This window comes from Orycteropus afer, unplaced genomic scaffold, assembly GCF_000298275.1.
Source record: "Orycteropus afer afer isolate SDZICR_OR568_19922 unplaced genomic scaffold, OryAfe1.0 scaffold00211, whole genome shotgun sequence".
NCBI lineage: Eukaryota > Metazoa > Chordata > Mammalia > Tubulidentata > Orycteropodidae > Orycteropus > Orycteropus afer.
In genome coordinates, this window is record NW_006921798.1 from 3,549,239 (window position 1) to 3,573,744 (window position 24,506).

Sequence of the window (24,506 nt, forward strand, 5' to 3'; positions counted from 1 at the left end):
AGAATGCTGTCACTTTAAATATTCAAAATGGTCAAACCACATGTAAACATTCAAAATGGTTGTGCCCTCCAGATAGCTAAAAGTCCACAGCTCACCCATCTTCTTCTGTGTTGCTTCCCCTTTTATTCACCAGCCACCAATGCAGTCCTTCATGCAGCCCCTGGATAGAAGGGTTGGTTTTAAGGTTAAATCTTTGGTCCTAGCACCACTTGGCAATATCCATGCCATCAGGATCACTGACACTCCACAGCTCCGTGTATCACCTTTTTTGCTGTTTTCATGCAGGTTCTTCTACTAGTTGGAGTTTAGTCCACTTCTATATCCTTCTTTTCAAAGCTCAGGGCTCCAGGATTATCTTCTGTATCTGTGTTAATTGGTTCCTCTTTTCTTTGTTGAAGAGGGTCTGTGTAGTTTGTCTTTCTATTCTGCCATCTTACTGTAACTCTTAATTGTGTTCTTTTTAATACTTGTTTTGGTTATTCCAAGTCATTTACATTTCTATGTGTGTGTGTGTGTGTGTGTGTATTGTTGCTGTTATATGCCGTCGAGTCAGACCCAACTCATACCGACCCCTCCTTGGGTTTCTGAGGCAGTATCACTACGGAAGTAGATTGCCCCATCTTCCTTCCAAGGACTGGCTGGTGGGTTTGAACCGTCAGCCTTCTGGTTAGCAGTCAAGTGCCTTAGGCACTATGCTACCAGAGCTCCCATACATACATACATACATACATACATATATATATATATATATACACTCCCATTGTGTTTCCAAGGTGGTAAATCTTCTCAGAAGTAATTGCCCCATTTCTTTCTGGGAGCGGTTGGTGGGTTTGAACCACCAACCTTCTGCTTAGTAGTCAAATACCTTACACACTGTACCACCAGAGCATTTATCTTTTAAAGAAAAGTTAAAAATAAGAAAAAAGTGGTTTTACCACATATTTACTATTTCTGCTCTTCTTCATATCTTTGTATTGACCCAGATCTCTAGCTGGTATTATTTTCTTTCTTTCTCCTGAAAGACTTCCTTTTATATATTTTGTGGTGCTAGTAGGCTGGAGGTTCAAACTCACCAGGCAGTCCTCAGAAGGAAGGCTGGGCAATCTACTTCCTTAGTGATGTTGCCTTGGGAATCCAAGGAGGGGTCACTATGAGTTGGATCTGACTCGATGGCACATAACAACAACAACAGCCCATCTGCTGGTTATGGATTCTTTTAACTTTTACATGAATGATAAAAATGATTTTTGAGAATTGTTTTCACTGGTATACTTTTCTGGATCCATGACAGGTTTTTGTTTTTCTTCTTTTCTTTTAGTTGTTTAAAGATGCTTCTCTTCTACTTTTTTTTGTCCTTACATCAAGTTTCTTGACTTTATCATAGTTTTTGCCCAGTACACATAATGTTTTTTCTTCTCAGCTGCTTTTTAGATTTTCACTTTATCACTGATTTTAAGGAAACTGATTATGATGAATCTAAGTGCAGTTTTCTCCATTTCTGGTTGCTACTCTTCTTCCCCTTCCCATCTCACCCTCTACCATCACTTTGCATTTGCTGAGCTTCTGGGATCTATAGCTTTATAGTTTTTGTAAAATTTGAAAAACTTTTGGTCATTATTTATTTAAGTATTTTTCCGCCCCGCCCCATTCCAGGACTCTGATTACATAAATATTACTATAATATTCCCTAGGTTTTTAGTAATCTCTTTATTTTTTTGGTTTTGTCTTTTCTTTTTATGTTTTGTATTGGATAGTTTCTATTGCTGTGTCTTCAAGTTCACCAATGTGCTGTTAGCTCCATCTAACATCTGAAAGTGTATTTTTTATTCAGACACAATATATTTTTCATCTCCAGAAGTTTGATGTGGACATTTTCAGTATCTTCCAATCTTTATCATGGTCATGCTCTCACCAGCCTCCTGAATATATGGAATATATTTATGATAGGCATTGTAATGCCTTTGCCTGCTTATTCTATCATCTATGTCATTTCTGGGACAATTTCTATTGATTGACTTTTCTTTCTTCCTTATGATGGGTCAAATTTATTTCTTTGTAGGCTTGGTAATTTTTGATTAAATGCTAGACATAAATTTTATCTTGTTGGTTGGTGGATTTTTAAAAATCTTTGCTCTGAGATGCAGTTAAATTACTCAGAATCAGTTTGAGTCTTTCAAAGTTTGATTTTAAGCATTTTAGATGGGATTAGAACAGCCTTTATTCTATGTCTAGTTTGTGTCTACTGCCAAAGCAATATCATGCTGAATATTCTACATGATGCTTTGTGGATGGGGTGGTCTTTTCTCACCAGCAGATGGGAAGAACATAACTATTCCAGGTTCTATGTTCTCCCTGCTTCTTCTTCTTATTATTTTATTTATTTATATGAATTTTCTCCTCAGCTAAGTAGTTTTTTCACATGCACACATTTCTTCATCTGAAGAAGACTCAAGCAGAACTCTCTGCAGATTTTTGGAACACTTCTCTATGCAGCTTTGACTTGAGAATTCTAGACAACTTGTCATCCTCAAATTCTGAAATTTGTCTCTTCAATTCAAGGACAACTCTGGGGCCTGTTTGGATTCTTCCTCCTTCTTCTGGGTTCTAGTACTCTCTTCAGGAAGTAAAGTGAGATAATCATAGGGTTCACCTTTTCTAATTTCCCTTTTTTTCTGATGTCATTGTCTTATGCCGCTCAAGTCTGAAAGTAATTACTTCATATATCTTGTCTGTTTTCTCACTTGTTAAAGGCAAATCTAGTCTGTTACTGTATCATAGCTAGAAGCTGAACTCCCAGCATGATAAATTTTTTGATGGCTTGCATATTATTAACCACTGAGTTCACATAACACATTGTTCTATCTAGCTTTATACAAATCTATGCAAATGGAAATAAAGGGTGGTGACCACTCTGTTTCATGGTTTGTAACTATTTAGTCCATACTATGGGAGCTCTGGTAGCATGGTGCCTAAGGCATTGACTGCTAACCAGAAGGCTGGCAGTTCAAATGAAGGTTGGGCAATCTACTTCCGTAGTGATACCGCCTTAGAAACCCAAAGGGGGTCACTATGAGTCGGGTCCAACTCGATGGCATACAACAACAACAACAACATGGTCTAAGTTAAGGAGCCCTCGTGGTGAAGTGGTTAGAGGTCTCAGATACTAACCAAAAGGTCGGTGGTATGAACCCACCAGCTGCTCTGCAGGATAAAGATGTAGCAGTCTGCTTACATAAAGATTTATAGTCTTGGAAACTCTATGAGGTAGTTCTACTCTATCCTATAGGGTCACAATAAGTTGGAATTGACTCGAGGGCAATGGGCTTTTTTTGTGGGGGACGGTACTCGTTAATTTCATTCTATTCCTTGAATAAAAATACAAAACATCCAGTCTGTTTTTAGAAAGATTTATGCCACCTCACAAGAATATAACACAGTTTGTAAGTGGATTGCTGGGAATCCATTGTAATGGTTGAAGACAGTTCTAAATGCATGCCTTTCTGATGGCTGAGTTTTGTTGTCCAATATGTTAGCTAATATGTGGCTACTTAAATTAATTAAAATTTAGAAAGTTTAAATTCATTAACTCAGTTGCACTAGCCATGTACCAAGTGCTCAATAACTACATGTGACTAATGACTACCATATTTAAGAGCATATACAGAAAACTTCTATCATTATAGAAAGTTCTCTTGAAGAGTCTACAATGCCATCACTACATATCATGGACAGCATAGAATTTTGAGATTTGAATCTGAAGAATCGCTAAATAATTATTTAGGATTGTTCCCCTGTCTATCTCTGCTGTGTACACCAATCTAATCCCATTAGAGCCTTTAATATTGTCAAAGAAAGTGACAATTTTGCCAGATTACCACACTTCACATCTCCCTGTCCCTACTGCTGCTGTGTACTGTGCTCTAGATACCCTTCCATAACCTCTAGATCCTTCATCTACCAGTCTTCCTCTCTCCCTTAAATCTTAAATCTTTTCTATTCTAATGACTCTACTCTCAGCACTTACTTCACTGGCTTCTCTTACTCCACCCAACCCTAAAATGCTAATGCACTTCAGAATCCCACCATTTTACCTCCTTTCTTCTTTATAACCTCTATTCAGAAAAACTGCATTTGTTTCTATGTATTTCACTTCAAATACTTCCTGCCTTTTCATCACCCTCAAGTCATAGTGCTAGTCTAAATTTTTCTTCTGTTTCTCCATCTAATTATCCTAGAATCATATCAATCCCAACACATCCCAAATAATAGTCAAAAATTTACTCCTAGTTAATAGAATCATGTGCCTAAGATAGAAATTTGGGAGATCTTTGAATTCTCTCTTTTGCTCATCATTACCTCCAATTGGTTGCCAAGTTTTATAAGTTCCACTTCAAATATTTCACATACTTTTTTTTTTTCCTTTTCTCTATCACTACTGTCATTTCTTTAATTTAGGACCTTAAAATCTCTTGCTCAATCACTGCACCAGCTTCACTCTTTTCTAATTTAATCTTACACTGATGTAAGCTATATTTCATTTGGCTTGCTGAGTGACCTTTTTAAAATACAAATTAAATCATTTCACTTCCTCTACTAAAATGCATACTTAAAACACCCAGTCAGTCAGTGGTAGCATTCTTACCTACAGGATAATGTTCAAAGATTTTTATATAGCATCCAAAACCATTCATGACCTTAGCTTTCTACTTTGCTTTTAAGGAAAATCCTTTCGTCTTTCAGAAATGTGTGCATACCTCTACCCTAGCAATTATTTTATTCTGTAATTGTTAACTTACTTTCTATGTTTTTTCTAAAAAAAGGAACTCCTTGAAAACACAGAACTTGCTTTCTTTATCTATACAACCCGGGGACAAAACACAGTGTCCGGTTAGTAATAGGTTTTCATTTGATACTTATTGATGTTATTGAAAGAGTGAAGACTACAGTCTTTCACTTTCTTTCATGAGCAATTTCTGATCAAATTACCTAGCTTTTTAAACTAGGTATAACTTAAAACACACATATAAGATAGGAAAAAAAAAAAAAAAAAAAAAAGAAAGAAAGAAGGTTTGTGCTTGTTTCATGGAGTCATAGTCAAGAAAAAGAAGAGGATCTAAAAAGACATGTACACTTGCAATGTATTACACTCAAAGCTTTTTAATTATGACTTCCTATAAAACAGTTAGTAGATTGTTAGAACATATAGTCTCAGCAGGAGCTCTGGTGCCATAGTGCCTAAGGCATTTGACTGGTAACCAGAAGGCTGGTGGTTGAAACCAACCAGCCACTCCTTGGAAGAAAAGATGGGTAATCTACTACTGTAGAGATACCACCTCAGAAACCCAAGGAGGGGTCACTATGAGTTGGATCTGACTCGACGGCAGTGAGTTTGGTTTGTTTTTTTTAATAGTTTCAGCTACTTAATTTTGATTTAATGACCACACCAAAGTCTCCTTCAGTTTTGTTATCCATGAGAACAATATTAGTAGATAGAACAGTTGGTGATTCTTAAAATATCATTATTTTTATGGATAAAGTGACCAAAAAATAGGTTCTTATGGATGGTACAATTTTTACATAAAGAAATAGAACACTACAATAACTTTTGACACTAAAGAAGAGAAAAAGTCAGAAATATACAGGAAAATTGCTGCTTCAAAATTTGTTTGGAAATAGGTAGATCATGAATCATAAATAAGTAAGTAAATTGTTCCACTCCTTGTCAATAAGTATTTAAACTTACCTGATTATCATATGCATCAGGTGCAAGTTTCTTGTATGTTGGTGCCATAAGTGTAGACAGGTTTTGCAAATGAGACTCTAGTTTTTCTTCCTGTATAAAATGAGCAATTCTATATATTAAATTCTAAATCCATTTTCTCTCCCTCCCTCTCTCTCTCTCTCTCTCTATCTATCTATATAGATAGATATAGATATATATGAGAGAGAATATCAGTTAGATGTTTTCCCCTGTATCTTAGATCCAAACCACAATATATAGTGCCTCTCTTATTAAGTGAAGCATCTTAAAATCATGATTATTGCTAAGTGAAAAGTATACACTGTCACCTATTTTTGTGTGTACTATTATATATCCAGCTATTTGGTATTTTCATAAGATTAGCTGATTTCCTACTTTGCATGTAGATAATTGGCATTTTTATAAGCATGTATCTATGCTAGGGCTTGTGTTAGAAGACTGAAGCCATATGGTTTTAAAGAGGTTATATTCTCTAATATTTCTTCCAGTAAGCTGCCAAGGGAGATGAGCTATTGAAATGATTTGCCTGCCTTAATTAGTCTATTTCCAAATTCAATATTTAAAAAAAAAGTTTATTAAAATAGCATTTCAAGTAGATGATTTATCTTAAAACACCTAAGAAGTATTGGATGATTCAAATATGAGTAAAATCCTCAGAGCCAGAATGTGGTATATATTAAACATTAAGATAAAGAATAAATAGAAGATGTCATAGGAAGTTTATGCTGCTTAAACTTCATTACTTTGTCATAACATAGTAATTATTATGTATACTTTTTATAAAATTATAATGTAAGTCTACAGTTTTGCCAAGTTTTTGTTGATTAATCTATGAGATTCAATTGATGGGAAATTAACAGAGTATGTCATATTGTTATTTTATCTATTCTTACCTATTCTCTATGAAAAATAAAGATATTATACAACAGGAAATAAACTAACCTCTTTCGGGTCATCTCCAAGCAGTTTAAATTTCCTTGGGATCTTGCTTCTGGCAAACTTACAACCATTGTAGTACATGCTCCAGGAACAACCAAAAGAAAAAGAAGCACCGCAGGTCTCTGGGTCCAGCCCTTGACAGGCACAGGTTCTCCTGAGAAATTAAAGGGATCACCTTCATGGGTATGGATACAATTATCTAGGCTGCCAAACTCATATTCTCAGTGTCTACATGCAACAATTAGTGCAAAATGAGTTTGAAAAAGAAGTCTAATCAAACTCTGTATCAAGCACATGGAGTAAAGAACTATTTCAATTGACTTTAAAAGATAATTAAAAAAAAAAAACATGTTCTATTTCAGTATAATACACACACATAGGAAAGTAGACACAATTATACAGCTAATACATATTCACAAATGGAACACATCTATGTAAATAGCACCCAAACCAAGAAATAAGACATTTATTAGCATACTAGAAGCTCCTCTCATACTTCTTTCCAGGCCTTGTCCCCTCTGAGTAATTTTATCAGCACAGAGCTCATAGACAGATCTTCAATTTAATAAATAAAAACCTAAGTCAGCTATGTTACACATGTTCAAAAAGATGAATAAAATCATGTCTAAAAACTAAAGTAAGAGAACAATGTCTTATCAAATAGAGAATATCTATACAGAGATAAAAGTTACAATAAAGAAACTATAACGATTCTGTAGTTGAAAACTATAATAACTGAAATGAAGAAGTCACTAAAGATGTTCAGCACCAGATGTGAGCAGGAGGGAAGAAGGAAAGGAGGGAAATAATCAATTAAGATTATCTATTCCGGGGGGGAAAAAAAATGAAGAGTCTTAAAGACCTGTGAGACATGATTAAGCATTCCAATATATGCATAACGGGATCTCCAGAAGGAGAGGAGAGGAAAGCAAGAGGTAAAAAGAACATTTGAAGTGATAATGGCTAAAATTTCTCAAATTTGATGACAAACATGAATCTGCATATCCAGAAAGCTCAATAAACTACAATTAGCACTAACTCAAAGCAATCCACACCTAGAAAAATTATAATCAAACTTGTGAAAGACAAAGAGAGAATATTGACAGCAGCAAAAAGAGAAATGGCCCATTATATACAAAGGGTCCTCAATAAGATGAATAGTAGATGTCTCACAAGAAACCATGGAGGGCAAAGGAAGTAGGGTGACACATTCAAAATTATAAGAAAAGGACTATGAACCAAGAATTATGTATTCAGCAAAAACTATTCTTCAAAAATAAATGATACATTACGACATTTCTAAGTTTATATTATTTTTTTAAAAGGTTGCTTTCAAACCTACCTTAAGAAATACTAAAGTCCTTCAGGAAATACTAAAGAGTAACTCAAATCCACATGAAGAAATGATGAGCATTAGTAAAGGAAACTATATATTAAAAGAGAGTATATATGTATTTTGTTTGTCTGTAACTCTTTTGTCTTGTATCTGATTGAAAAGACAATTTATAAAGCAACAATTACGAATTTGTGCTGACTGCTGACAGGCATATCTTCTCACTGTGACTGGGTCAATTTCAACTCATTGGGACTCCTACTGTTTTTCCTAGGCTATGAGTCTTTATGGAAGCAGGTTGCCTTATCTTCCTTCTGTGGAGCAACTGGTAGGTTTGAACCACTGAGCTTCTAGTTATTAGCCACTGTGCTACCAGTGTATAAAGATGTAATTTGTATAATGATAACAGCACAATACAGAGGGAGTAAATGGAATTATATAGGAGAAAAAAATTTGTATAGTACTGAAACTGAGACTAATGTGAACTAGGTCATTTGAAAAGAGAATGTTATTTATAATTTCTAAGGAAGCCACTAAGAAAATAACTCAAAAAATATAGTAAAAAAATGAGAAATGGGAAAAATAGTATATTAGAAAATATCTATTTAACATAGATTAAGGAAGTAGTGGATAAACAGAAATAAACAAAAAAAGCACAAAATATATTAGAAAACAAGGAGAAAAATGGTAGCATAAATCCTACCTTATCAGAAACTACATTAATGTAAATAGAAAAAAATACTTAAATTAAGTAGCAGAGAATTGAAGAATGTACCAGAAAATAATAGTAATAATAATAATCTAATTGTCAAACCAAAACCAGACTAACTGCCATCGAGTCAATTCCGACTCATAGGTCCATTGGATTTTCAAGGCTGTAAATCTTTATAGAAGCAGACTGCCTCATCTTTCTTCCATGGAGTGGGTAGTGGGTTTGAACCACCAACCTTTTGCTTAGCAGCCAACTGTCTTAACCACTCTACCACCAGAACTCCTTAATCCAACTATAGGTTGTCTATAAAAAGAAGTACTTTAGATTCAAAGATGCAAATAGGCTAAAGGTAAAAGGATGGAAAAAGATATTTCATACAAAGAGTAATCATAAAAGAAGGAGTGGCTAAAGTAATAACAGACAAAAGAGATTTTAACAAAAAGTTGTTATTGGAAATAAAGAAGGACATTATATTATGATAATAGCAATCCATCAAGAAGACATAACAATTATAAACACATATGGACCTAACAACAGAACTTCAAAATATATGAGGCAAAAACTGACAGAACTGAAGGGAGAAAGAGACAATTCAACAATTACTATATCATACTTCCAATAATGAATATAGGAGCTCTGGTAGCATAGTGGCTAAAGCACTTGACTGCTAACCAGAAGGCTGGTGGTTCAAACCCACCAGCCACTCCTCGGAAGGAAGGTTGGGCAATCCTACTTCCGTAGTGATACTGCCTCGGAAACCCAAGGAGGGGTCGCTATGAGTCAGGGCCGACTCGACGGCACATAACAACAACAACAATAATGAATAGAACTCTATTCTATAATGAAAGAATCACTAAGAAAACAAAAGATGTGAAAAACACTATAAACCAACTAGTCCTAACAAATCATTCCACCCAACAAGAGGAAAATACACATTCTTCTTATGTGCAGAGAACATTCTCCAGGATAGACCATAATGTTTGGTTGTGTCAATACATTTAAAAGAAATAAAATAATACAAAGTATGTCCTGAAATGACAAAGAGTGAACTTAGAAATGAGTAATAGAAGCAAATTTGGTAAATTCATAACATATGTGGGAATTAAACAACACACTCATAAATAACCATGGGTTGAAGGAACATACACACAGGAAATTAGAAATTATTTTAAGTGAAAGAAAATGAAAACACATAACATACCAAAACCTACAGAATCCAAAAAAAAAAAAGAGTGTTGAGAAGGAAATTGATAGCCGTAAATGTTTATTTTAAAAAGGGAGGAAAGATTTCTAGTCAATAAATTATCCTTCCAATTTAGGAAAGCATAGAAAGAAAAGCAAACTAAAGTAAGCAGAAGAAAGAAAATAATAGAGTGTAAATGAGTAGAATAGATAAAGAAAAGCAATAGCAAAAATAAACAAAGCCAAAAGTTGGTTCTTGAAAACATGAACAAAATTAACAAAACTCTAACTAGACTTATTTATGGATGGAACTGTGTCTCCAAAAAAATGTACACTGAAGTCCTGGACCCTGTATCTGTGACTATGACTCTGTTCGCAAAAAGAGATTTTCTTTGTTTTGCTAATGAGGTCATACCAAGTGTAGGGTAAGCCCTAAGTCTAATCTCTTATGAGTTATATAAAGAACAGAATAATCACAGAGAGACACACAGGGGAGAAATAGATGCCACTTGAGTATCATTTACAAGAAAAGGAATACCAAAGATTGCTGGCAATCACCACAAAGTAGGAGAAGGAATTGAAATAGCCAAGAAACTGATTTGGAGTTTTAGCCTCCACAACTATGAGAAGATAAGTGTCTGTTCCTTAAAGCTATCCAACTTGAGGTATTTTCAGCATTAGGTAGCTAAGACACTGACCAAGAAAAAGAAAGAATACTCAAATTTTTAAAATCAGAAATGAAAAAAAAGACATGAGTATGCAGAAATAATAATAAAAAAGATTATAAGGGAATACTAAGAACAACTAGCTGTCAAAAAATTAGGTAAGCTAGATGAAATGGACCAATTCCTAGAAATATACAAATCATCTAACCTGACTCAAGAAGAAACAGAACATCTGAATACACCCACTCCTCACTCATCAACGTGGTTTCCAAGGACCAGGTTGTTATGTGAAAGTTGACATTATGCAAAAATAGATGATGACAACATCAGCACATAACTGAAATTACATCATTATATTACTGTCAAATCACTGAGAGGGAGTTCTGGTGGCCTAGTGGCTAAGGCATTTGACTGCTAACCAGAAGGATGGCAGTTTAAACCCACCAATCACTCCTCAGATCATGGCCCAGCCACATAGATACATAACCTTTACCATCACCGCCAGTGTTACTCACATCTCTCAGCTTGGCACTAGTTACTACCAGATATATGTCATTAGTATGCAAAATAGTTGGAGGGGAGATATTTTACTATTACCATAAATGTAAAATATTGGATAATGAGGTAGTAGATAAGTGAGACGAAAGGAAGGTTGGGCAATCTACTTCCATAGTGATACCACCTCAGAAACCCAAGGAGGGGTCGCTATGAGTTGGTTCTGACTCTACGGCACATAACAACAACAACAACAACAAAAAAAAAAAAACAGATAAGTGAGAAGTACATGTATATAATCATGAAAACAAAAATGATTGAATTAGTAAACAAAAAAACTTGCCATAGAGAAAAGTCCACACACAGCTGGCTTAACTGATGAATTCTACCAAACATTTAAAGAATAATGAATACTGAACTTTCATAAATTTTCATTATGAGGCCAGTATTACTCTGATACCAAAACCAGACAAATACATACAAGAAACTATAGATCAATATCCCGTATGAATATATATGCAGAGATCCTTAATAAAATACCAGAAAAAATGAATCTAGCACTATATAAGAACGATTATATTCCATGACCATGTGGGATTTATCCTAGGAATGCAATTTTGGTTTAACATATGAAATCAATCAAGGTAATATACCATATTAATAGAATAATAATAATGAAGATAAAAAGTAACACATATCAGCTAAAGAAAGCAGTTGACAAAAAGCCAGCATTTTTTCATAAAAAAACAATAATATAAAAACAATTTAATAGGCAATATAAGGGAACTTTCTCGATCTGATAAAGAGCATTTATGAAAAATGCATAGTTAACATCATTCTTAATGGTGCAAGACTGAATGCTTTTCCCCTAAAATCAGGAACATGGCAAGAATGCTTGGTTTTGACAATTTTATTCATTTACTGAAGATTCTAGCCAGGGCCTTTAGGCAAGAAAAAGACATAATGGTATCTAGAATGGAATGAAAGAATAAAAATTATCTCTATTATATATGGCATGATCTTGTACATAGAAAATCCTAAAATCAAAAAATCAAACTCATTGCCATCGAGTCAATTCTAACCCTTCACAATCCCCATTGGGTTTTGGAGGCTGTTAATCTTTAAAGAAGTAGATTGCACCATCTTCCTTCCACAAAGTGGCTGGTGGGTTTGAACCTCCAGCCTTCTGGTTAGCAGTCAAATGTCAGAAGTGCTGTATCACCAGAGCTTCTTAGAAAATTGTAAAGAATCATGTAATATATGTCTGAATAGCAATGGAATATTATTTGGACATATAAAGGAATAAAGTACTGATTGATGTTACAATACATATGAACCTTGAAAACTAAGTAAAACAGAAAAGGCCACAAATTGTACACCATTACTGTAAATTGTACAATATGTGTTTGTCAGTTTGTTGTACTGTGGTGGCTTGAGTGTTGCTGTAAGGCTGGAGGCTATGCCACTGGTATTTCAAATACCAGCAGGGTCACCCATAGTGGACAGGTTTCAGTGGAGCTTCCAGACTAAGACAGACTGGGAACAAGGATGGGGCCATCTACTTCTCAAAGAATTGGCCAGTGAAAACCTTATGAAAAGCAGTGAAACACTGTCTGATATATTACTGGAAAACATTATGAATAGCCTGAAACATTATCTGATACACTGCCAGAAGATGAGCCTCTCAAGTTGGAAGGTGCTCAAAATAATGACTGGAGAAGACCTGCCTCGTCAAAGTAGAGTCAATCTTAATGACACAGATGGAGAAAAGCTTTCAGGACCTCCATTTGTTGATGTGCAATGACTCAAAATGGGAAGAAACAGTTGCAAACATCCAATAATAATTGGAACATGGAGTGTATGAAGTATGAATCTAGGAAAACTGGAAGTTGTTAAAAATGAAATGGAATGGAAGACTAGTTACTACTACTATTATTCAAATTTATGCACCAATGACTAAAGCTAAAGACCAGGAAATTGAAGATATTTTACCAACTTTTGCAGTCTGAAATTGACTGAACATGCCATTAAGATACATTGATTATTACTGGTATTGGAATGCAAAAGTTGGAAACAAAGAAGAATCAAGACTAGTTGGAAAATATGGCCTTGGAGACAGAAATAACACCAGAAATTGTATGGCAGAATTTTGCAAGACCAATTAATTAATCATTGCAAATACCTTTTTTTCAACAACATAAACATCAGCTATACATGTGGACCTCACCATATGGAATGGACAGAAATCAGATTGACTACATCTGTGGAAAGAGACAATGGAGAAGCTCCATATCTTCAGCCATAACAAGGCAAGAGCTGACTGTGGAACAGACCATTAATTGCTAATATACAAGTTCACATTAAAGCCAAAGAGAATTAAAACAAGTCCATGAGAGCCAAAATATGACCTTGATTATGTCCCACCTGAATTTAGAGACCATCTGAAGAACAGATTTGACACACTGAACACCACTGGAAGAAAACCAGATGAATTGTGGGATGACATCAAGAACATCATCCATGAAGAAAGCAAAAGGTCATTAAAAAGACAGGAATGACTAGACTAAAACGGATGTCAGAAGAGACTCTGATACTTGCTCTTGAATGGAGTAGTGAAAGCAAATGGAAGAAATGATAAAGGATAAAGGAGTTGAACAGAAGATTTCAAAGGGCAGCTCGAGAAGCCAAAGGCAATTATTATAATGAAATGTGCAAAGGCCTAGAGTTAGAAAACCAAAAGGAAAGAACAAGCTCAGAGTTTCTCAAGCTGAAAGAACTGAAGAAAAAGTTCAGGCCTCAAGTTGCAATGGTGAAATATTCTATGGGTGAAATACTTAATGATGCAGGAAACATTAAAAGAAGATGGAAGGAATACACTGAGTCACTGTACCAAAAAGAATAGGTCAATATTCATCTATTTCAGGAGGTGGCATGTAATTAAGAATGAATGTTATCGAAGGAAGAAGTTGAAGTTGCACTGAGGGAATGAGTGAAAAACAAAGCTCCAGGAAATGACAGAATACCCATGGGGATGTTTCAACAAAAGGATGTTGCACTGGAGGCACTTACTCATCTATGCCAAGAAATTTGGAAGACAACTACCTGGCCAACTGACTGGAAGAGATGCATATTTGTACCCATTCCAAAGAAAGGTGATAAAACAGAATGTAGAAATTATCAAACAATATCATTAATATCACATCCAAGTAAAATCTTGCTGAAGATAATTCAGAAAAATGGTCGCAGCAGTATACTGACAAGGAACCTCCAGAAATTTAACCTGGATTCAGAAAAGGATATAGAACAAGGTATATCATTGCTGATGTCAGCTATACATTACTACAATATATTATTGGTTGACAAGCAAATAATACCAGAAAGATGTTTACTTGTGTTTTATTGTCTATGTAAAAGCATTCGACTGTGTGGATCATAAAAATTATGGATAACATTGAGAAGAATGGCAATTCCAGAACACTTAATTGTGCTCACGAGGAACCTATACATAGAACAGGAGGCTGTTGTTTGAACAGAACAAGAAGATACTTCATGGTGTAAAATCAGGAAGGGTGTGTGTCATGCTTGTATCCTTTCACCATACTTATTCAATCTGTATGCTGAGCAAATAATCCAAGAAAATGGACTACATGAAGAAGGATTGGAAGAAGACTCATTAACAACCTATGATATGCAGGCAATACAACCTTGCTTGCTGAAAGTGAAGATGACTTGAAGTACTTACTGATGAAAATTAAAGAGAATATTTAGTATGGATTACACCTCAACATAAGGAAAGTGAAAATCCTCACAAATGGACCAATAAGTAGCATCACGGTAAGTGGAGAAAAGATTGAAGTTGTCAAAGATTTCATATTACGTCATTCCACAATCAACACCAATTGAAGCAACAGTCAAGAAATCAGACAACATTTTGCACTAGGCAAATCTGCTGCAAAAGACCTCTTTATAAAGAGTTGAAGAGCAAAGATGTCTCTTTGAAGACCAAGGTGTGCCTAACCCATGCCATGGCATTTTCCATTGCATTTGAAAGCTGGACAATGAATAAGGAAGATCAAAGAACAGTTGATGGTTTTGAATTGTGCTGTTAAAGAAGAATACTGAAAGTAACATGAACTACTAGAAGAATGAACAAATTTGTCTTGAAAGAAGTGTAGCTGGAATGCTTCTTGGAAGCAAGAATGGCCAGACTTCATCTCACCTACTTTGGTCATGTCAGAAGGGACCATTCCCTGAAGGAGGATATCATGCTTGGTAAAGTAGAGGGTCAGCAAGACAGGGAAGACCCTCAAGGAAATGGACTGACACAGTGGATTCAATGATGGGCTCAGGTATAGCAAGGATTGTGAGGAAGGTGCACAACCGGGCAGTGTTTCAGTCTCTTATACATAAGATTGTACATTTGATTGAGGATTTTGAGGTCTTATTTCATGCATTATTCTCTAGCCTTAATTATTAACAGAACTTCCTTTCACTCTTAAAAGTGTCCCAGTGTGAAAGATAAATTATATGATCCACAAGTCTCCTTTTCTTTGAATTTATTTCTGTAATATATGATATGCTCTGTAAAACTGTCCATTTAATGTCCAAAATACATTCTATATTTGTCTTACTGCAACTTGTTGTTTTGTTTAACTTGTTCCTCTATACTCAGTAGCTTTTGTACATTGGTAGTTAGAGGCTATGAGTCGAAGCTGACTCGATGGCACCTAATGAGAACATGAATGTGAAATGTAAAAAGCAGAGAAATTCAGAAAGACAGAAAGTCAATCAGTGGTTTCTTGGGGCTGAGGGAGGGGAATAATCGGGGAGTGACTGCCAATGGGTATGGAGTTTCCCTTTGGAGAGATGATAATGTTCTATAATAAAATAGTGGTTATGGCTGCATAATTCTATGACTATACTAAAAACAAATAACTACACATTTTAATGGGTTGATTTTATGGTATGTGACTTATATCTCAATTAAATTCTACGTACCAATGTGGAGTACATTCAAGCTGTTTTCTTAAATGAAATAATGATCAATAATCATTTTTATTTCCATAAGGGTCTTTCAAACATTATTAGAATTAATACATGACAGTATGATTTTAATATGACTCAGAGTTTGGCTCATAAATAAATGATAAATTTGTAGAATAAATACAATTTAAAAGGTCATCAATATAACATGTTTTAGAATAACATGGTTCTTAACCTTTGAGTTATTATTTGGACTTCTAATTGTAAAAAATAATTTAGACTGAAAATACAATTATATATTCTAACTTATGCAAGTACAGAAATATTAGTAAAATTAATTAATTTGAATTTCTACAAGATAAATAAAATAACATAAAAAAATAAAAATCCTAACAGAATAATGGACAAAGGCAATCATTGTCCATTGATTCTAAGCTATTAGTTGGTGTGTTAGACTGGGTTCTGTAGAGAGGAAATTTATTTTTGATGGATCAAGCTGAAAAATCCTGAACATACTCTTAAACTGCAACAAAGCAGACATTATGTATGTCCTGATGGATATGAACTATTAAGAAGATTACAGCATCAGTTATGGAGTAGTTTTGTGAATATATACATACATACAACCTAAAATTTACTAGGCCTCTAAATAGCAATGTACAAAAGCTACTGGGTATAGGGGAACAAGTTAAACAAACAACAAGATGCAATAAGACAAATACAGAATGTGGAAAATTTTACAGAGCATATCATATATTACACAAATAAATTCAAAGAAAAGGATACTTGTGGATCACATAATTTATCTTTCACACTGGGACACTTTTAAGAGTGAAAGGAAATTCTGTTAATCATTAAGGCTAGAGAATAAAGCATGAAATAAGACCTCAAAATCCTCAATCAAATACAACCTGTGGACTTTCTTTTCTGTGAAACACATTTTCACATTTGTGATTTTTTTTTTTAACAGAATGCAAGCAAGGAATTTTAACATGGTCTGAATATTAAATGATATTAAGGAATCATTTTCAATTTTTAATATGTGATAATGAGACTATGGCTAGGTTTTATTAAAAAAAATCTTATCTGTTAGTAATACAGTACATACAGAATTTACAGGTAAGATCACAAGATACACGTTTTGCTTTTAAACTCTCCTGGAGGTAGATGTGGGAATAGGGAATGGCAGGGGAACATATGAAGCAATATTGGTAAAATATTTAAAAAGGTAGTAGCTGCATGCTGAGTTCGTACTGTACTCTCCTTTCATGTATGTTTGAAAATTCTTATAATATAAAATTTCTTAAAAAGTTTAACATCACCCACCATAGCAGAAGGCATTTCTTGCTTTGGCTTCCCAATGATGACAGATACATACTCCCACAACTCTTACTTGCCAAAAAAAATATTGGCTAGACCTAGTCATGAATTGGAAATCTCAAAGGGAAATCTTTAAAGGGGAAACAGCTGGTTTGGCTTAAAGAAAACTGTAAAAGTCAGTTTTTTACTTTCCCTATGAAAGATGCTCTCACAGTTCTTTTGTAGACTCACAGAGAAGTGGTCATGGTGCATGTAGGCACATGGATTTATAAGAACTCAGTAATGAGGTTCACACAGCTTTGAACATTAAATTATGAGTCATCAGCCACAGTCTGAGATTACCCTCTGTTCTTGGCAAAAAGCCAATATTTTAACTTCTGGCAGACATATAATAAAAAAAATTTTTATAGGGCAGAAGAAACTTCAAAGCTATATCTGACGAAAGTCTATACTGCCATTGGTTAAGTGTCTAATTTAAACATGTGGCTATTAAGGTTGTTTTTTATTTTTTTGAGAATTCCTGTAGTATAAGTAGGCTCACACTTAAACTTCATCTCAATAATTACTCATTTTTACCTCAAAATTCTAGATAAAGACAGGCAAAAATATACAGCTGGTATTTGTAAAATATCTTAACATTTGAAGCACATCTTTTAATAGTTTTGTACTTGCCTCCTACTCAGTTAAACAAATCATAAGTTTTCTCAGACCCTGGTTCAAGTCTTTCAAAGGCAAAATAACAAAATTTGGTAAATTTCTTCCTTAGGAGCTCTGGTAGCATAGTGCCTAAGGCACTTGACTGCTAACCAGAAGGCTGGAGGTTCAAACCCACCAGCCACTCCTCAGAAGGAAGGTTGTAGTGATACTGCCTCAGATATCTGTAGTGATACTGCCTCAGAAACCCAAGGAGGGGTCGCTATGAGTCTGGTTTGACTTGATGGCACAAAGCAACAACAACATACATCAGATTCCTTTTCAAGCAATGGCGTTTATTTGAAATAAAGAAATGTTTCCAGGGGTAAAATACTAGAGATAACGATATTAATGAAAATCTAATTAATAAAATTGAATGTGAAATATAATTTTCATTTATTTAAATAAAACAACTGTTATTTTCACAAAGAGTTCAATGATCTTTCTGATCAACTCAAAAAAGCAAGTCTGCTATAAAAAAATAAAACAAAAAAACGCAGTGTTCCTGAATTCTTGAAAAAGAAATACTATCAACAACATGAATCCAATGTGCTTAACTTTCTTTCTAATTAGAAAAAACTCACTGCCATCAAGTTGAATCCAACTCATAGTGACCACTCCTTGGGTGTCCGATGCAGTACCTCTATGGAAGTAGACTGTCCAGTCTTCCTTCCAAGGAGTGGCTGGGTTTGTAGGGCACCTATGTGCTTTATTTTCTTTTTTTTAGAAGGAACAAATAAAGTTAGTGTAAATGGAATAGTATTTCCCATCTGTTGATTGTAGCTGCTGAGTTGGTACTATGTACAATAGATATCAGCCACTGCCCAGAAGGAAGACTGGGCGATCTATTTCCGAAGAGATACTGCCTCAGAAACCAAAGGAGGGGTCACTATGAGTTGGAATTGACTTGACGGCAATGAGTATGTACAACAGAAACAGAACACTGCCTGATCCAGCACCATCCACCCAATTGTTGCTATGTTTGAGCCCACTGTTGCAGCCACTGTGTCAATCCATCTGGTTGAAGGTCTTCCTCTTTTTCGCTGACCCTCTACCCTACCAAGCGTGATGTCCCTCCTAGTCCCTCCTGATAACATGTCTAAAGTACATGAGACAAATTGTTGTCATCTCCACTTCTAATGGAGTATTCTGGTTGCACTTCTTATACGACAGACTTCTTTGTTCTTCTGGCAGTTCCCGGTATATTCAATATTCTTCACAAACACTGTATTTTAAAGGCATCGATTCTTCTTTGGTCTTCCTTATTTACCATCCAGCTTTCACATGCATATGAGACAACTGAAAATACTATGGCTTGGGTCTGGCTCATCTTAGTCCTCAATGTAATATTTTGCCCTTGAACACTTTAAAGAGGTCTTTTGCAACAGATTTATCCATTGCCATATGTGCTTTGATTTCTTGACTACTGTTTCTGTGGGCACTGATTGTGGATCCATGTAAAATGAAACCCTTGACAACTTCAATCTTTTCTCCATTTATCATGATGTTGCTTATTGGTCTACTTGTGAGGAGTTTTGTTTTACGTTGAGATGTTATATCCATACTGAAGGCTGTAGTCTTTGATCTTCATCAGTAAGTGCTTCAAGTTGTCTTCACTTTCAGCAAGCAAGGTTGTAGCACCTGTATGTTGCAGGTTGTTAATAAGTCTTCCTCCAATACTTCTTTCTCATGGACTCCAGCTTTTTTGATCATTTGCTTAGCATATAGATTGAATAAGTGTAGTGAAAGGATACAACCCTGACGTACACCATTTCTGATTTTAAAACATGCAGGAGCCCCTTGTTCTGGTTGAATGACTGACTCTTGGTCTATGTACATGAGTTTCTACATGAGCACAATTAAGTGTTCTGGAATTTCCATTCTTTGCAATGTTATCCATAATTTTTAATGATCCACCTAGTAAAATGCCTTTGCATAGTCTAAATGCCTTTGCATACATCTAGAGCAGTTAATTATATATTTGAGTCATGTGCTTATGAAGCCGTTACTTCTCTTTCCAACTCATCATTTCTAAAAGTAGATTTGCAATAATTAAGCATATACCTTCAATTTTTTTATAACATAACTACCATAGAAAACCAAGGCACATTTTTATGTAGGAAGAATAATTTTTCTAAATAGATTATTTAGAATTGATTTTCACATGACTCAGAAATAGACTCTGAGCTAAGCTTGTAAAAACATACAAGTTACAGCCAGCAGAACGACACATTTGGGTAACAACAGGTTGTTGCAATGAGTAGCATGAGTATTTCCATAAGCTCAGCAAGCTATGTTGTTATTCAGAGAAAGCAGAAGAAAGCAGTTGTGGAAAAAAGGATACTAAAGAAAAAAGTGCAAAATACAAGTTATTTTAGAATTAATGGTGAGCAGGATTTCATTAATTACTGCAAGATTTAAATGTAGGACTGTGAATTTGCTTATATTCTTTTGATATTAAATAGGAATAATATAGGATACTACCTAAGAGAAATAATAAAAATGAAGCTTTCGCCAAGTGAAGGTTCAGACTTCCTGCAAGTGGATGAGATTTTAAAAACACGAAACATCTACTATCACTTGAGTTTACCAAGTATATTCAACCACATTACCTGGAGAATAATGCATATCCATAGCCACTATATTTTCCATTATTAATCAACACTAAAAATGGAAGCAATGTTGATTGCTATTATGGGAGTAATGAGTTGGATTAAACTGAAGTAAAAATCAGTCCTACAGAATGCTAATACAAGTGGCCTTGGATTTCTATTTGTTACCTATATATCAAGGTCTTTGACCTGAAAATCCCTAAATGTCTCACTGAACTTACATTCTGTTTCAGATACTATAACAGGGTAGTATGTGGCAATTCATACTTCCAAATGTGGTAACCAACCACACACAAGAGCTGCCACTTGTAGCAAGTGAGCACACAAACATTCTTACATTTATGATATAATTAAGGCTATGTGGATACAGATACGTAGACTATGAGCAAACTGCTCATAACTTATGACTACACTTCCTCAATAAACAATGTTTAATGAAAATAGCACCTTAAATTATCCATTATCCATGTTAGCTCAAAGCAACAATGAGATACCATCTCACCCAAGCAATAATAGCAAAGTTCAACAAGACAGAATATAACAAGTGCTCTGGTGGCATACTGCTTAGGCATTTGACTGCTAACCACAAGATTTGCAGTTCAAACCCACCAGCCACTCCTCAGAAGGAAGACTGTGCAATCTGCTTCCATGGAGATACCACCATGGAAACCCAAGGAGGGGTCACTATGAGTCGAATTGACTTGATGGCACTGAGTGAGTGAGTGAGTGAGAATGGGGAGGGAATGAGACTCTCATACATTGCTGGTAAGACTGTAATATGATACAACCACTGTGGAAATTGGTATGGCGATTCCTTAAAAAGTTGGAAACAAAAATACCATTTGATCCAGCAATCCCATTTCTAGGTATATATCCTAAAGAAGTGAGAAGCAGAACAGGAATAGATATATGGACACCCACGCTCATCGCAGCATGATTCACAGTAGCAAAGAGATAGAAACAACCTGGGTGCCCAACAACAGTGGAATGGATAACCAAACTACAAGACATACACACAATGGAATACTATGTAACACTAAAGAATAATGTAGAATCCATGCAACACCCCATAACATGGATGAACTTGGAGGATGTTATGCTAAGTGGTATCAGTCAATCACAGAAGGACAAATATTGTATTAGTTCACTATTGTAAAAAGTCAAGAAGAAAAGGTTTACATATAGAAGGAAATTTTCTTTGTTGGTTATCAGGGATGGCAGAATTGGGAGGGAAAACTGCTAGATAGGTAAGAGAAAAGTACTGATTTAGGTGAAAGGAAAGGCAATAAACTAAAAGTAAGTGACAAACACAATAACACTTAGGAAAAGAAAGACATAGAGAGGTGCAAAAGAGGTACGGACAACAAAGATAAACACTTATGTACACAACACTGCATTATCAGTAATAGTATTAATCTATGGGTGGATACATAGGTAGACAGGCTAATGATCACGTATGTCTGGGCAAGAGGGAATATACCCATGACCATATATAAGTTTGACAAATGATATTTCTATGTACATATTTGTATGTGCTATAGGTATGTCCATATGTCCATATATGTATGTGTGTGTGTGTGTGTGTGTGTATGAGCTAATAAGGCAAAGTTATAATAACTTCTTATCCATAGCCAAACACCCTGAGGGAGTGAGTCACTGGGCCCATTGGCTTGGGCCTATGGTCACGTGGGACATCAAGCTCAATTGGCATAACACACTAAACAAAAATATTTTTCTATATTCTACTTTGGTGAGTAGAAACTAGGGTCTTAAAACCTTGTAAGTAGCCATGTAACATGCAACAATTGATCTCTCCTCATCCAGAGCAAAGAAAAATGAAGAAAACCAAACATACCTGGAAACAATTAGTCCAAGGGACTAGAGAACCATGTGAACCTCAGCCTACATGAACCTGAGACCAGAAATACTAGATGGTGTCTGGCTACTACTGTCAACTACTTGGAAAGGGATCAGTGCAAGAGATCCTGGATAAAGTGGGAGAAACATGTAGAACAAAACTCAAAATTATAAAAAAGACTAGGATTACTGATTTGATAGAGACTGGTAAAATCCCTGAGAGTATGGCCCCCAGCTAAGGGAGACCATGAAGTAAGCCAGAGGTGGTTTGGAACAGTTAAGAGAAACCAGAAAGCAATCTGGTGGCAGTTTGGAACAGCTAAGGGAGACTAGGAAGCAAGCTGGAGGCAGTTTGGAACAACTAAGGAAGATCAGGAAGTAAGTGGAGAAGTTTGGAACAGCTAAGGATGACTAACACATCTGTCCGTTTGTTGTACTGAGGTGGCTTGTATGTTGCTGTGAGGCTGGAGGCTATGCCACCAGTGTTACAAATGCCAGCAGGGTCACCCATGGTGGACAGGTTTCAGTGGAGCTTCCAGAGTAAGATAGACTTGGAAGAAGGCAGAGACCATCCACTTCTCAAAGAACTGGCCACTGAAAACCTTATGAATAGCAATGGAACTCTGTCAGATATATTACTGGAAAACTTCATGAACAGCTGTAAAACACTGTCTGATATAGTGCCAGAAGATGAGCCCCTCAGGTCGGAGGGCACTCAATATATGACTGGGGAAGAGCTGCCTCCTCACAGTAGAGCTATCCTTAATGATGTAGATAGAGTAAAGCTTTCGGGACCTCCATTTGCTGACATGGCATGACTCAAAATGAAAAGAAAGAGCTGCAAAAATCCTTTAATAATTGGAACGTAGAATGTGTGAAGTATGAACCTAGGAAAATTAAGAGTTGTAAAAAATGAAATGGAACGTGTAAAAAAAATGACAGCCAAGGAATTAGTGAGCTGAAATGGACTGGTTTTGGCCATTTTGAATCAGATGATCATGTGATCTACTATGCTGGGAATGACAAATTGAAGAGGAATGGCATGGCATTTATCATCACAAAGAATGTTTCAAGATCTATCTTGAAGTACAATGCTGTCAGTGACAGGAAAATATCCATATGCCTACAAGGAAGACCAGTTAGTATCGTAGTGCCTAAGGCATTTGACTGCTAACAAGAAGGCTGGTGATTCAAACCCACCTGCCACTCCTCAGAAGGAAGGTTGGGCAATCTACTTCTGTAGTTATACTACCTTAGAAACCCAACGAGGGGGTCACTATAAGTCTGGTCCGACCAGTTCATAACAACAACAACAACATTATTCAAATTTACGCACCAACCATCAAAGCCAAAGATGATGAAATTGAAGATTTTTACCAACTTCTGTAGTCTGAAATTGACCAAACATGCAATCAAGATATGTTAATTTTCACTGATGAATGGAATGCAAAAGTTGGAAACAAAGAAGAATCACTGGTATTTGAAAAGTTGGAAAATATGACTTTGGTGATAGAAATAACACTGGAGATTGCATGATAGAATTTTGCAAGACCAACAACTTAATCATTGCAAATACCATTTTCCAACAACACAAACAGCAGCTATATATGGGGACTTTGCCAGATGGAGTACACAGGAATCAGATCAACTACATCTGTGCCAAGAGGTGATGGAGAAGCTCAGTATCTTCAGCCAAAAAAAGGCCAGGAGATGACTGCAGAACAGACCATCAACTGCTCATATGCAAGTTCAAGTTGAAGTTGAAGACAATTAAAACAAGTCCATGAAAGCCAAAACATGACCCTGATTATATAGACCAAACTCACTCTCATCGAGAGTATATACCTTCAATTTTAGCAACCTTTCTTGGGTTTCCTAGGCAGTATCACTACGGAAGTAGATTGCCCAATCTTCCTTCTGAGGAATGGCTGGTGGGTTTGAACCACCAGTCTTC

At 35.6% G+C, this 24,506-nt stretch overlaps 1 protein-coding gene across 1 annotated transcript in view; it reads right to left on the reverse strand.

Annotated features, from left to right (window-relative positions):
• Positions 1-24,506, reverse strand: part of TET2 (tet methylcytosine dioxygenase 2) — a 50,162-nt gene that overhangs the window by 16,961 nt on the left and 8,695 nt on the right. The window contains exons 5-6 of the mRNA XM_007948300.1: positions 6,704-6,854; positions 5,744-5,833 (exon numbers count right to left, since the gene is read on the reverse strand). Coding sequence (XP_007946491.1) covers positions 5,744-5,833; positions 6,704-6,854 — 241 coding nt within the window. The remainder of the gene's footprint in view (positions 1-5,743; positions 5,834-6,703; positions 6,855-24,506) is intronic.